The sequence below is a fragment of the Tachysurus fulvidraco genome, chromosome 22, assembly GCF_022655615.1.
Source record: "Tachysurus fulvidraco isolate hzauxx_2018 chromosome 22, HZAU_PFXX_2.0, whole genome shotgun sequence".
In the NCBI taxonomy this organism is placed as follows: domain Eukaryota; kingdom Metazoa; phylum Chordata; class Actinopteri; order Siluriformes; family Bagridae; genus Tachysurus; species Tachysurus fulvidraco.
Window position 1 is genome coordinate 12,264,321 of NC_062539.1, and position 16,107 is coordinate 12,280,427.

At 39.5% G+C, this 16,107-nt stretch overlaps 1 protein-coding gene across 1 annotated transcript; it reads left to right on the forward strand.

Annotated features, from left to right (window-relative positions):
- Positions 1-252: 252 nt before the first annotated feature.
- Positions 253-3,742, forward strand: LOC125139968 (L-selectin-like). The gene is made up of 4 exons (XM_047806708.1): positions 253-351; positions 520-582; positions 2,259-2,615; positions 2,714-3,742. The coding sequence occupies exons 2-4, from the start codon at positions 546-548 to the stop codon at positions 3,070-3,072; spliced, it is 753 nt and encodes a 250-aa protein (XP_047662664.1). The 5' UTR covers positions 253-351; positions 520-545; the 3' UTR covers positions 3,073-3,742.
- The last annotated feature ends 12,365 nt before the right edge of the window (positions 3,743-16,107 follow it).

A 16,107-nucleotide genomic window follows, 5' to 3' on the forward strand; every position in this document is an offset into this window, starting at 1 on the left:
CAGCACAAACCACATGCAAATGTTAAAATGCAGACAGGACAGTTAATAAAACTCTCTGTCCTGTTTTATTTCTTCATCACTTCTGTGGAATGTATCAGGACAAGGGACAGTGTTGTTTATGATGATATTTATGTTTAACAATTAATCCAGTCTGCAGCGGCCATAACACCATGACGCAGGAGCACTTCAGCTCATTTACCTGAGGAAGGTTAAACCTTTCTTCCTTTTTTCTGTAAATGATGCACATATCAGCTCATCAGCTCCTGTTGACCTTGAACACATGATCATGTGGATGTTAAAGGGGTTCAAGTTGAACGTTAATCCTGCATTCAGCAGCGAGCAGCTCATCAGGTAAGACTGCAACACTTTACCTGGATCTGTTCACCTGATCTCTTTCTCACTGATTCACACACGGCTTTTATCATTTACACTTCACACAAACACACAGCGAGCTTCTGTACAGGGCATTTTACCATTATTATTATTATTATTATCTGATGTTGGATTTTTAACACACAGGGCATCACCTCAGCACTGCTGTCACCATGGTAACCGTGTCAGTCCTGCTTCTCCTGCTCTCTGGTAAATATTTCATTATAGTCTATAAACTCTAAAGAATCTTAAACAGCTTTAAAATAAAGGTGTGAAGTAAAACTGCAACCCAGAAGAACTTAAGTGCATGACCTTTTTTTACTGGTTATTGTTTCATTCATGGGTTTTTTGTGCATCCTTTTAAGTCTGCACTGTACTGGATTTCCCAATAACAATGTGTGACCTCTAATAGTTTATCATTGTAATGTAAAGATTTTAAAAATATAGACAAGATTAGAATTGCGTGCAAGTAATGAATGAATGAATGAATGAATGAATGAATGAATGAATGAATAGGCACAAGAGCACCATCTGGGCATGGTGGCTCAGTGGTTAGCACGTTTACCTCACACCTCCAGGGATGGGGGTTCGATTCCCACCTCCGCCTTGTGTCTGTGGAGTTTGCGTGTTCTCCCCGTGCCTTGGGTGTTTCCTCCGGGTACTCCGGTTTCCTCCCCCGGTCCAAAGACATGCATGGTAAGTTGATTAGCATCTCTGGAAAATTGTCTGTAGTGTGTGAGTGAATGAGAGTGTGTGTGTCCTGCGATGGCGATGGGTTGGCACTCCATCCAGGGTGTATCCTGCCTTAATGCCCGATGACGCCTGAGATAGGCACAGGCTCCCCGTGACCCGAGAAGTTGGGATAAGCGGTAGAAAATGAATGAATGAAGAGCACCATCTCTATCTGAGAATCATTTCTGCAGCCGAGGTCAAGTGCCTTTTCAGTAAAAGCCAAAGTAATCAAATCTGAATTTAGAATTTTATACAACTACTACTGCAGGTGATGGGGTTTGTAGCTCAGGACACTAAGATTTTCTCCTTAACACATTCAAAACAAAGAAAAAAAGTGTATCAAAAAATTCATATTATTATTTAATTCTCCATAAAAAAGACTTATAATTAATTTAACATCTAATTAACATGTATAATTAAAACCCATCACATTTATATTTAAATACTTGTCAGCTGCTGAACTCTACAGGAAATGTAAACTGTGTGACTCCACAAAGCTCAGAGTCCACACTGTCCTCAATGTCCTGCAAGCAAGTTGGACTCAGATGTCAGATCTCACTGATGTTAGAGCTTTTATTTATTTGGTTATCTTACAGGATAAATTTATCTTCATCACATGAACACCATTAAATCTCAGACACCTGATCATTAATGACAGTCACCTGTGTGTATTTCTACTTCCTGTAAATAACCAGGACTCTCAGAGGTGCTTCCTGAAGTCAGTCCAGAATCCAGCACATTCTGTGTATATCACTGAACACTGACTGCTGTACAATTGGGAAAGTTCAAGCACACAGTCAACATTTAATATATTTAATCAGCAAATCGATAATACATTAAGCTCGAGCTGTCACAAGTATTAAACTTATGTAGACAGATATTCAGTATGTGACATAAAAAAATTATATTTGTTAGCATTAATGTATAAATGTTAAAATGTTACAGCTGCAAAACCAAAAGTTCTATTGTCTTTATGACATTCATTGTTTATCATTTGTTTAAAGCTCCAGCTGTTCACATCACAGTGCTTTCACTTTTCTGAGTCTCTTCACCAACAGTACACTAACAATGGAAACAGAACAGCGTCATTCATCACATCACATTTCAGTCCTATCTCCGTCCTGCTACATTAACAGGAGAAATTTCTTCCACAGCTTTTACTCCTCCAGTCCAGAGTCAACTCACTTCACTCCATATCATTCCGGGTGACATGAATCAGACTGAGGCTCGGAAAGCTTGCAGAGAAAATTACACCGACCTCATCACTGTGTACTCTGATGAAGACAACACTAAACTGGCTGAACTGGTGATAAAGACTGGTGTGCATTCTGGTTGGATCGGACTCTATCGCAGTGATTTCAGTGAGAAATGGTCTAATGGTGATCCTGTAACATTCAGAAATCTGACAGAGGATTGTGGGATATCAAGCTACTGTGCCATTATGAAGGCTGATGGTTCATGGGAAAGTCTGCAGTGCACAGTGACTAAACATTTCATGTGCTATGAACAAGGTAACTCCAGGTGACTTCATTACAGTATAACTATGAAATATAAATATAATATAGATAAATAAGATAAATAGACATTTTTATTTTTGCACTTTCCACAGATGCTTCCTCACAGACTCGTAATTATCATCTAATCCTTGAGAATAAGACCTGGTATGAAGCTCAGCGTTACTGTAGACAGAGATACACTGACCTGGTCAGCATCAGAGATCAGCAGCACAATGAAGAGGTGAGGATTAAAGGGTTAAACAGCAGCACACCCTTCTGGATCGGCCTGCTGTGTGATGACTGGCAGTGGATTGATGGAGGAATCTCTGCCTACAGAAACTGGGAGAGCCATCAACCTCTACCACAAGGCAACTGTGCAGTAGTGAAAGGAGGGAGATGGTACTCACACCCATGCAGTAATCATCACTCTGCTTTGTGCTACTACTGTAAGTGTCGACTTCCTGAACAGTAAAATCATCTCAGCAATCTTCTGTATGATGACTAGAACACAGCTGGTGTGAGTCTCTGTCTCTGATATCACTCTAAACAATCCTCCTCCTTTTGGTGTTTTGTGTCTCTATCAGATTACATCCATGTGAGTGAAGAGGCTCTGAGCTGGGAGAAAGCGCTGTATTACTGTGATAAAGGGAACAGAACTAGAATTCTGATCATCGATTCTCAAGCTGAACAGGAACAGTTAGAGTCTGAGCTCATGAGGAGACGTGTCCCTCCAGGGTCTCTGTGGGTGGGGCTTGGACCAAACCGTCTCTCTGAGCTGAAGGTGTCCTCTGGTCCGCTGACCTGCGAGGACATACAGAGACAGAGCGAAGCTGACACACACACTGCCGACGCAGCACCAGATTATGTGATGGACTCCACTGAACTTCGAGTCGTGTGTAAACTGAAGTAAAGTTGTTTCATACATTAATGAAAGTTATTGTGAAATGTTTACTGTTTTAATATTTTTAATCTTATATTACCAACATAAAAACCTTGAATAAACACTACTGTTCTTTAATTATCAATAAACATTCTGTTATATAATAAGAACTATATATTGATTCTGAAATGTAACCTGGTGTTCTGACAGCAAAAAGGTATCTGCATTAATTTTACTCTCAGGCTTATATATATTTTTACCCTCAGGCTTATACGTTTTTTAAAGATTGAAGGTTTTTTAAAAAAAATAATTTTATATTTCAGTGAATAAATATTATAATAAAAAATTGTTTCCCTGTTGGTCAAGCGTGTCATTGTTGCCTCATTCACTTTTATTTTGAAAATGTGCGGCCACACACACACACACACACACACACACACACACACACACACACACACACACACACACACACTTGATTTAGATTGGTTTGGAGCATGAATCTCTGACTGTTTTCAATAGAATGTGTGTAACTCCTTCTAACTCCTAACCACCAGAAGCACTGAGAATCTTGTGTGTGTCAAGATCATTAACAAACTCCCAGAGTAACTGTACATGTAGTATGTGATGTAAATACCGTCACACACACACACACACACACACACACACACACACACACACACACACACACACACACACACACACACACACACACACACACACACACACACACACACACACGTGCACATGCAGGACCTTCTGAGCACCCTACAGCTTGCTGAGTAAAAGCTTGTGAATGCTTATGAATCATCTGTAAACACATACAGGCATTGCTCCTCTCTCATGGCTATGGCTCAGTCCACAGCCTCCATCAAGTGGACCATCTAAAAGATGCAGCCTTCAGGTGGACTCCCTGCTCTGTTGCTGTTATAAATCAAAATAATTGTGACTCAAACTATAAACAGTGTACATTTACACTTATTTATGTAAAATCTCAATTTTTAACAGTACTGGCTAAATGATCTGTTAACATACAGACAAAGCACTCAGTTCAATCTATAACACTGACCATAACATAAAAATAGCTGTATTGAGAAGCTAATCAGTAGTCAACATTAGAGTTATCGCTAACATTAGCCAGTCTCAGTGTCTTGTGCTAGTGTGTAGGAGTCCAGCACTCAGACAGATAGTGGAATTGTGGACAGTAGGAGAGCTGATGCTTCCTCAGACACGTCATGTCTGTAGCCATGGCTGTGAAACGTGCAGTTCGTTGCAGTGAATGCAGGGCTGTCAAGTGTCATGCAATGAGAGTGACAGTCACTCATTTCAGTCTTTTGTCACGCTCTCCTGCCACACATCGTATTTCTCACGCAGAAAACCTTACTATTTATCATATATTTAATAAGCCACAGTGGCTTAATATTAATTAATTAATATTATTAATATTATAAAGAATATTTTATTTTAAATATTAATATTAAAAATAGTTTACTTTATATTATTATTTATTATCATTAATAATGATATTATTATTATTATTATTATTACTATTATTATTACTATTATTATTAATAGTAATAATAATAGTAATAATAATAATAATAATAATAATAATGATGATGATGAAAAATCCAATTAATAAGAAATATTAATAATAGTATTAGCAGTAGTAGTAATGATAAATATATTTACAAATATAATCATTTCATCCGGAATGAGGGGTAGGTCAAAGGATCAGGAAGAGGACAAATAGAAATGGTAGTAGTAATAGCAATAATAATGCAGATACATCCATTAATAGCAATGATAATAGTAGTAGTTATAATAATAATAATAATAATAACAATAATAATAACAATAATAATAATAATATTAATAATAACAACAACTATAATAACAATAATAATAACAATAATAATAATAATAATAATAATAATAATAATAATAATAATAATAATAATAATAATAACGGTAATATTGATACAACTATTAATCATAAGGTATAATAAATGTGCCGCTGATAACCCTCATGGCCATGGCATAGTATAGACCCCCACCGGCGTCATATTACAACGGGATATCAAGGTGAGGTGCTGCGGGATCCATGGACCCAAAATCCATACCCATCCCCAGCCGGCCCGCACATGCCACGCTTACCCTGTTTGTGTGTGTGTATATGTTTTTTTTGTTTTTGTTTTTGTTTTGTTTTTTTTGTGGAATAAATATGGCTGCTTTCATTGTTATACTCATGATATGTTTGTCAACTAGTGTATAATGCATTAAAAAGCATGGCGTGTAGCATGGAACCAGCCCAGTGCAAAGCCCAGGCCACCATGCCGCGCCACACTTACCCTATGTATGTGCACACGTCACACTTACCCTATGTATGTGCACACGTCACACTTACCCTATGTATGTGCACATGTCACACTTACCCTATGTTTTTTTTTATTTTTTTTTATTATTATTATGCTCCAAATGAATGTGTGTGCACCTCATCTAATATGTGATGCATTAAAACAGCGAGACAAGTGCTGGGCCAGCCGGAGACAAGAAATCTCAGACAGAAGTACAAGCTGGAAGGTGAAAGTCCAATGCCCCTGGCCCCACATCACACCCACCCACAACTAATCAGAACCGCACATGGCAGGGACTAGTATGCCACAGCCAACCAAGTTCCAGAAGCAGCGAAAAAGGGAAAGAGAGAGAGCGAGAGCGAGAGAGAGAGAGAGAGAGAGAGAGAGATTTAAATATAATATTATAAGTATTTAATTTATATTTATTAATCTGTGTTGCTGCCTCTTCCTGACCCCCCTCCTCCCCATCATGTGTGATTATTGATGAGATTATTGATGGTGTATCATTGAGGATGGCTTCAGACAAAGAAGGTCAGTGGATTCATGACTGTCTGAAGTTAAAGAGAGATAACCAAGACGAGTGTAATTCTGATGTATTATTTTGATTGGAGGTAGACAAGTTTTCCATGGAGATGGAACTCTATTAGTAAATTTTTCCAAGTTGTAATGTGTATGGTGTTCCTTGATTTCCAGTTCATGAGGATAGTTTTCTTTGCGATAGTTATAGCCACTAGGAGCCGAACTGTTTTAAATGGGAGCAACATTACAAATGATAAAGGAGACAAAAAAGGCAACAAACACAATAAACACCACCAGTCATAATCTCTCTCTCTCTCTCTCTCTCTCTCTCTCTCTCTCTCTCTCTCTCTCTCTCTCACACACACACACACACACACACACATAAACACACACACACACACACACACAAACATACACACACACACACTAATTAATAAATGAAACAAATACTTTATATTTCTGTGTTTGGGGGGGGGGGGGGGGTTTGAGATGTCACGCTTGCCTGTCTTCAACACTTCAGAGCCCTGGAATGTGTTCCTGAGCAAAGTGCAGTGCTTTCTTCACAAAGTATTCTTGTTGCAAGAGGATAAATATAATGTCAAGAGGAGTTTTTGCTGATGGTTCAAAAATATGACAGCCTTTTTCTCTACACACCTGATTAAATGCTCAGGAAGCAGGAAGAGCCACACTGATCGAGTGAACTGATGTTAACTCAGTTAGCGGGACATTAAATCAAAATGCACTTAATTTACTACATTAAAGAGTAACAATCTTCAGCATTAAACAGCCAAAGTGCTGATGAGTGTGTTATCACTCTCTCGCCTTTACTTTCACACCTTTTTCTAACACGTAAGCCATGCCTTCTTTTATAGATCAGATAACATCGATCTATAAATACACACACAAACAAACACACACACACACACACACACACACACACACACACACACACACACACACACACACACACACACACACACACAAACACACACACACACACACACACACACACACACACACACATATATATACAATCAATGCCTTCTCTAACGCTTCTGGGCTCAAACTTAATTTATCTAAGTGTGAAATTATTTGCTTGTTTGACACTGTGGAAACTGAAATTGAAAATATACCAATTAAAAATGAAGTGAAATATTTGGGAATTCATGTAACAAAACATTTAATTAGTAGACAATCTCTGAATTTTTCTCAACGCTTATTGAAAGCAAAATATATTTTTAAGAATTGGCTCCAAAGAGATTTATCAATTTTAGGCAGAGTTTTCTTGTCCAAAACAGAAGGATTATCCAGGTTTGTGTAGCCTTCCCTGTCTTTAGCTGTAGATACTCACACCTCCAAAAATATAGATAAGATTTTTCTTGATTTCATTTGGAGCAATAAGTCACACAAGTTGAAGAAATATGTTTTAGCAAATAAAAGGAGTGATGGGGGTCTCGAAGTCCTGCATTTTGATGATACTAAAAATACATTTAAAATTAATTGGTTAAAAAGATGTTTGCTTGGGTCAGATTCTTTGTGGTATTTTATTCCTAATAATATATTTAAGAGGGTAGGTGGCCTTTCTTTTTTGATGAAATGCAATTACTCCACTGGTAAATTGCCTATTAAACTGGCTAGATTTCATCAACAAGCATTGTTAGCCAGGAAACTGACTTACAACCACTTACAACTTTTCACCCCACAAAACCATCTTATGGATAAGATGCCTATTTTTTTCTTTCTATTCTCATACATCTGTTCAATTAATGTTGGATATATTGTTGATACATTTTATGTAATGTTCACATAGTTGTCTTTGATTGTAATCATCTTTGAATTTGCGATAAAAAAATTTTTTTTTTAAATCTGTGAGTTTGCGTGTGGATGCAGCGGCTACTGGTTGCTGCTACAATTTAGTGAACAGAAAAGGCTTGCTGTTGGATTTGATCACTGGGATCGTGGATCACTGGGATCGTGGATCACTGGGATCGTGGATCACTGGGATCGTGGATCACTGGGATCGTGGATCACTGGGATCGTGGATCACTGGGATCGTGGATCACTGGGAACGTGGATCACTGGGATCGTGGATCACTGGGATCGTGGATCACTGGGATCGTGGATCACTGGGATCGTGGATCACTGGAAAGGACTTCTCTGCATGCAGAACATGAAACACGGATGCACACCGAAGCAAACAATGACTACAGAAGAGGTATGTTAGCGGTTTTGCTGTGTTTGGCTACAGCGTTGCTGATTATTGAATGTTAAGACGCCCGTGTTGCTGCGTGAAGTTTGTGTACCGCGTTATTGAATGGATTGGATTGTGGTTGTGGAACAAGGTGCAAAGTGGCTACGCACTTATCACGCGGTGGTGGTGCTGCGCCCATTCATGAAATTATTGGATTGATTAATGCGCTTTGTGTACGGAAAGGAAGAGCATGATTTTATCTATGAAAGACCTCATGAAATGTGATGACAATGCTCCACAAGTGCGTTCAATGTTGACATCTTTAAAATATTTAAGGGATGATGTATCTATGTTGCACAAAAAGATACTTGTTTCTCCCTCCTGATGAACTAAATAAACCGAGTGGTTTGACTCAATATGTAAGCGCAATGATGGATTTGTGGAAGATGTGGAACAATGGCTGAATGAAGTGGAAAATCCCAAGCAAAATGCTCTAACTACAGAATCAAGTTCTACTCAAAGCCAAGCTTGGCTCATCACTCTCTGTTCTACATTATACAAAGCCAATGGATAATCCTCTTATACCTCCATCTTCAGTGCCAGTTTCATCATCCCACAATATGCATGTTCCAAGTGAATATCAGAACCTTAATGCTGGCTATGAGGAAGTACAGAATCAAATACAACCAACAGACAGTGTTTCTAATGTGAGCAGGAAAATGTCGTCTAGTACGGATCTCAATCCAGTCGATATTCTATTGCATGTGCTCGTCTTAAGACAGAGGCCGAAATGGCAGCCTTGTTGGCACGTCAGAAAATGTTACAGCAAATACATGCACTGCGGAAAGAAGAGGATGATCTGAGGAAGAAAAAGGAACAAATGGAGCTTGACACTGAAATTGCTGTATCAGTGGCCAAGATGAAAGTAGATAACAACTCGAGATCGAAATCAAGTATATCTACTATGCCTCCTGATACCAATGTTTTAAACAAGAAACAGAATGGAACTGAATCTTTTAATCCTAATGTGGAATATTTTTTTCCTTCAGGTTCATGTGTACTGTCACAACATCCACCTGCATCTTATTCAGAGACTCGTGCTACCCAAGAGGATTTAATGCATTTCCCAACTCAGTCAGTTCAACAACCGCAATATACTGTTCGATCTAATACAAGGCAGACACCTTCTGCATTACCCAGCACCAGTCATGATAATGGACATGTACATGGTCCTAGAGTGCAGGGTGCACATGGATCAAGTTCACATGATGGCTTGGAAGGAGGAAGTGTTTTTTTTGTTTGTTTGTTTGTTTTTTTAATTGCTGCCCTATTAATTCAGCAACATAATGCGGCTTCGCTTCCACCAAGGGAGGTCTTATTCTTTGATGGTGATCCATTAGTTTACTATGATTTTATACGACATTTGAAGAGGTAGTGGAAAGGAAAGCAGTTGGTGACGCAGATTGTTTACATTTTCTGGAGCAGTTCACTAGAGGACAACCTAAGGAGCTTGTTAGGAGCTGTCAGCACATGATTCCTTCTCAAGGGTACATAAGGGCCAAAGCTTTGCTAAGGATAAGGTAAGGATAACCTCAACTTACATGGAGAAGGCACTCTTATGGAAAACAAAGTCTGAGGATGCTAAAGCTCTGCAGGATTATGGCTTGTTTCTCAGAAGTTGTTGTAATGTTATGCAGAATATTCATTACATGAATGAGTTGAATCTTGCCACCAATATGCGAGTCATTCTTGCGAAACTTCCTTATAAGTTGAGAAAAATGGAGTATAGTGGCATATGATTTACAGGAGACACAATCACCCAGCTTGTTTTTCTGACATTGTGAATTTCATAGAAAGACAAGTGAAAATAGTCACAGATCCAGTATTTGGAAACATTCAAGATGTTCTGCCTAGTGGGGGTAGAAACCTGAATGTAAAGTTACCTCGTTCCAAATCTAGAAGCAGTTTTGCCACCACAGTCACTGCAACTGATGTGAAGGACTGTAGTGGGAAGACTGTAAACAGAATCTGTCTTTACTGTGAAGGGCAACACAAATTGGACTTCTGTAAAAGGCTCGCTGAAAAATCTCATGGAGAAAAGATGAATTTTCTGAAGAAGAATGGGATTTGTTTCGGGTGCTTATGTACAGGGCATGTCAGCCATGATTACAAGGAGAGAAGCATATGTAAGAGATGTCACCTCAAGCACCCAAGTCTTCTTCATATTTCTTCATCAGAGAAAAAGAGCATTCAGTACACTAGGAAAGAAGAATCAAAGCCAACACTGGGTAGTGCTTTGGTCTCGCTTCAATCCAGTGCTCTTACTGGGGCTGGTAAAGACAAGTGTGCCTTGTCTGTTGTTCCTGTATGTGTAAAATCTAAGAAGGGAAGTAAAGTGGTGATCACCTATGCATTCCTGGATTCTGGAAGTTCTGCAACTTTCTGCACAGAGAGTTTAATGTCAAAGCTCAATCTCTCTGCCAAGAAAATCAACATACTAATGAGAACCATGAATCAGGATAAATCCATCTTTTGTCATGTTCTTAAGGATTTGGAAGTGTCAGGATTGAATCAAGAGCTTTACTGTACTTTGCCAGAAGTATACACTCAGAAGATCATGCCTGTAAACAAAGCTAACATTGCCAAACAAAATGATCTTGCTTGTTGGCCTCATTTAAATCACATCTGTTTGCCGTCAATTGATGCTGGTGTAGAGCTGTTGATTGGAGCTAATGTGCCAGAGGCATTGGAGCCATGGCAGATTATTCGTAGTCAAAATAATATCCCATATGCTACAAAAAGCATGTTTGGGTGGACAGTTATTGGACCAATGAACCTACTGGAGAAGCATGCTGTTGAGGATTATCCTCATACGACTGTTAATAGGATCACAGTTATGAAGTTGGATGAGTTGTGGCAGCGACAGTTCAAGACAGACTTTCCTGAATGCATTCAAGAGGAACAACAAGGATTGTCAAAGGAAGATCATCGATTTATGGATTTTGTTTCTCGATCAGCAAGACTGATGAATGAACATTATTATATTGGTCTTCCACTCAAAAATGAAACTGTTGTCATGCCAAGAAATAGAGCGATAGTGGAACAACGTGCTCTGGATCTCCAAAGAAAGCTTTGAAGAAACGCCTTTTTTCATTCTGATTACGTTAATTTCATGGAGAATGTCATCTCTAACATAGAATCAATGTTTCATCAGGTCAAGGTGCATCCTAATGATTGCGATCTGTTGATTTCTTTGGTGTTCAGGAGGAAACATTGATGGTGATCTGGAAGAATACAGAATGGTTGTGTGTTTGTTTGGAGTGACATCGTCTCCGAGTTGCGCTAGCTAAGCATTGAGAAGGTGTGCAGAGGATCATAAGGATCTGTATGATGCCAAGACTGTAGACGTTGTCTTCAATAACTTTTATGTAGACGATTGTCTTGTATCTTTGCCTACAAATTCAGATGCTTTGCAGCTGTACAAAAGTCTCACCGAAATATGTGCCGAAGGTGGATGTCATTAGTTCTATTTATGATCCTCTTGGTTTTCTGTCTCCTGTGATCTTGCGTGGCAAAATTATACTTCAAGATCTGTGTCGAGAGAAAATTGGATGGGACAGCACTATTCCAACAGTGTATGTTCAGCGATGGACAAGTTGGTTGGACGAACTTTATGAATTGGATAAATTTAAGGTTCGCAGGTGTTTTAAGCCCGACAATTTTGGAGAAGTTACATTTGCCCAATTACATCACTTTTCAGATGCCAGCGAGAAAGGTTATGGCACTGTATCGTATTTGTTGCTTCACAATGATCAGAGAATTGCCCATTCTACTCTGCTAATGAGTAAAGCAAGAGTGACACCTTTTGAGAGTAATCTCTATCCCTCGTCTGGAGCTCACTGCTGCTACGCTTGCAAGTCGTATGGACAAGTTGTGGAAAAGAGAGCTGAACATAAATCTTCAGGATTCTGTATTCTGGACAGACAGCACCTCTGTTCTTAAATACATCCAAATGTTGGGTTAGGGTTAAACCTGGGCTTGGGTTAGGGTTAAACCTGGGCTTGGGTTAGGGTTAAACCTGGGCTTGGGTTAGGGTTAGGGTTAAACCTGGGCTTGGGTTAGGGTTAAACCTGGGCTTGGGTTAGGGTTAAACCTGGGCTTGGGTTAGGGTTAAACCTGGGCTTGGGTTAGGGTTAATCCTGGGCTTGGGTTAGGGTTAAACCTGGGCTTGGGTTAGGGTTAAACCTGGGCTTGGGTTAGGGTTAAACCTGGGCTTGGGTTAGGGTTAAACCTGGGCTTGGGTTAGGGTTAAACCTGGGCTTGGGTTAGGGTTAATCCTGGGCTTGAATGGAGTCAGGGCCGTTCTCATACACATCTGGAGCTACTCATTAGTGACCCTGGAACAATATTTAGATTTGATTATGTTCATTGTAGAGAAAGCTGCCTCGCAGTTGTATGTAGAGCCAAACATGGTCAGGATGTATAGGGCTACTTTCCTCAGACCTGGGAAAGCTCTCAGGGACGCTGTCTTCAGATTTGAGTGGATACAGTATGTTTGTTCAAAACCTGTATGTTTTGTCTCATAATGGCGTTTCACATTGCCACTTTTAATGAGACAAACTGGTTTAGTGGGAAGTGGGAACAGAAATGAGTCTGTCCATTCTGGAGTAAATGTTTTCGCTGTCCACTTTTCTTATTTTGGAGAGCGTCATTTGTTCTTTATTCTTTCTTTTTCTCCGTCTCGCTCGTCTGTTTCTCTCCCTTTCTCTGTCTCACTCGTCTGTTTCTCTCCCTTTCTCCATCTCGCTCGTCTGTTTCTCTCCCTTTCTCTGTCTGTTTCTCTCCCTTTCTCCGTCTCACTCGTCTGTTTCTCTCCCTTTCTCCATCTCACTCGTCTGTTTCTCTCCCTTTCTCTCTCTCTCACTCGTCTGTTTCTCTCCATTTCTCTCTCTCTCACTCGTCTGTGTCTCTCCCTTTCTCCATCTCGCTCGTCTGTTTCTCTCCCTTTCTCTGTCTCGCTCGTCTGTTTCTCTCCCTTTCTCCGTCTGTTTCTCTCCCTTTCTCCGTCTCACTCGTCTGTTTCTCTCCCTTTCTCAGTCTCACTCGTCTGTTTCTCTCTCATCTGTCTTGCGCTGTTGAGTTACAGTGTGTACTTCAGGAATGCACAGATTTGATTGGCTGAGTGGTATCACGTGGGATGACTTAACTCGCATGCAATTGGTCTGTGCGTTTCCACTACCACTACCGTAAAGATTGCAAAAGCTGCGCCGGTTAAAATAGAAGCATCCCGTCAAGTTTTAAAGCATAACCTTTTGTTTTGGCTGTAGGTCCGGGTGCGTATTGGACAGCTTCTGGTTTACGTTATGGAGTAATCTTCACGTGTTTGACCATAAGAGCTGTTCATCTCGAAATATTATCTTCACTTGATACAGACTCTCTTATTCATGGATTAAGACGATTTATTGCACGTCGAGGACAAGTAGTCAAGATACGTTCAGACAATGGTACTAACTTTGTCGGTGCCCAACGTGAGTTGCAGGAAGCCAAAAACAACTGGAATCATAAATCAATTTCAATCCTCTTTCTGGTTCAGTGGGTAGCACGTTTGCCTCACACCTCCAGGGTCGGGATTCGATTCCCGCCTCCGCCTTGTGTGTGCGGAGTTTGCATGTTCTCCCCGTGCCTAGGGGGTTTCCTCCCCCAGTCCAAAGACATGCATGGTAGGTTGATTGGCATCTCTGGAAAATTGTCCGTAGTGTGTGAGTGTGTGAGTGAATGAGAGTGTGTTTGTGCCCTGTGATGGGTTGGCACTCCGTCCAGGGTTTATCCTGCCTCGATGCCCGATGACGCCTGGGTTAGGCACAGGCTCCCCGTGACCCGAGTAGTTCGGAAAAAGCGGTAGAAAATGAAATGAGTGTCAAGACTTGGAAGACAACGTTTGGATGAGGAGGGTCTACACACACTAATTTGTGAAATTGAATCAATCCTTAACAGTCGCCCTGTATCTAGAGCATCAATGGATGTTAATGATTTGGAAGCCCTTACTCCTAACCATCTCCTTTTGCTGAAGACTCAGCCATCTTTACCACCTGGACTGTTTGAGAAGGATGATTTGTATTCACGTCGAAGGTGGCGACAGGTCCAGTACATGGCGGATCTATTTTGGAAAAGGTGGATCGGGGAGTATCTACTGGAACTACAAGAACACCAGAAGTGGCTGGTGAAGAAACGCAATTTTCAAGTGGGTGATATTGTGCTTGTAGTGGATGATACTGCTCCAAGAAGTCCATGTATTATGGGCAAAATTATTCATATCTCACAAGATAAAAAGGGATTGATATGTCAAGTAAAAATCAAGACCAAGAGACCTACCTGACCAGACCTATTACTAAAATTTGCCTTCTCGAAACTGATAACTTTTAGTTGTTTAATGACTGTTTACCTAAACTGAGAGCTCTCAAATGACATTCTGAAGGCTTAGTTGGATTGGGTCGCATGTTCTTTTCAATTACAGATATTGTTCACACATTGAAGAACTGGACATTAAACCCACGCACGCACACATGCACATTTGTGTATACATTGTGTGTCTGTAAAATAAGATTTAATGATTTCATGTGTACAGATAAATATTCATTGTGTAGTCTGCTGTGATTGTATTGTATTATGATTATTACCTTTTTTCTGGGTGTAATAATCAGGGGCTGGTGTGTAAGTGCCCGGTAAGGTTTTGATGACTTTTTATTTTGAAATTGCCACTTTTCGTTTGTTACGTCACTTGGTGTTCACAGTTGCATATAATCTGTGAGTGTGGATGCAGGTTGGAAGGGGGTGAGTAGCTGGGACGCTCACTTTCTGTTGACCGTTTCGTTTCTTTTGGACGTTTCTTTGGATATACGTTTCCTTTGAACGTTTCTTTTTGATTTACAGTTACTTCTTTTTCCATTTATTGGAGATCATCTTATCTTGCCATCATTCTGCTAAACATTATAATCTGACTTCTAAATAAACCACCTGTATGCAACTGAAACGCGTCATCTTTAACTCCCTCTACTCAGCCTCTTAGCGGCTACTGGTTGCTGCTACAGGGAGTGTGGTGTTTGTATGTGGGATTTAAGTGGCAATAGTTTTTGTGACTTATCTCATTGTATTTGACTATCTATAGATTTGTCATCATTTTATCTAAGATATGAAAATGATTAGCTTTAGATGTTTACAACCTTTAGTGAAAATTCAAGATGGCTTCAAAAATTTAAATCTTAAAATATTTATTTCAGTATTTCTTTTAAAAAGCAAAAAGTTTTTTTAATCATACTCTACGTGAGTTTCACATGTAGATGAATATATAATGTTTAATATGGTTAGAAATGTAAATGCAGTTGATGTATTTCTCAATTTAAAAATAAAAAAAATTCATATTTCTATCAGTGTAGTTATAAAATTTTCCCACAAATAACCATGTAGTCTCTAAGCTTTAAATGAATAATTACATATGCGATAGGAAAATGTGTGTACACACACACACACACAAACACATATATATAATTACATAAAAACAGTTAT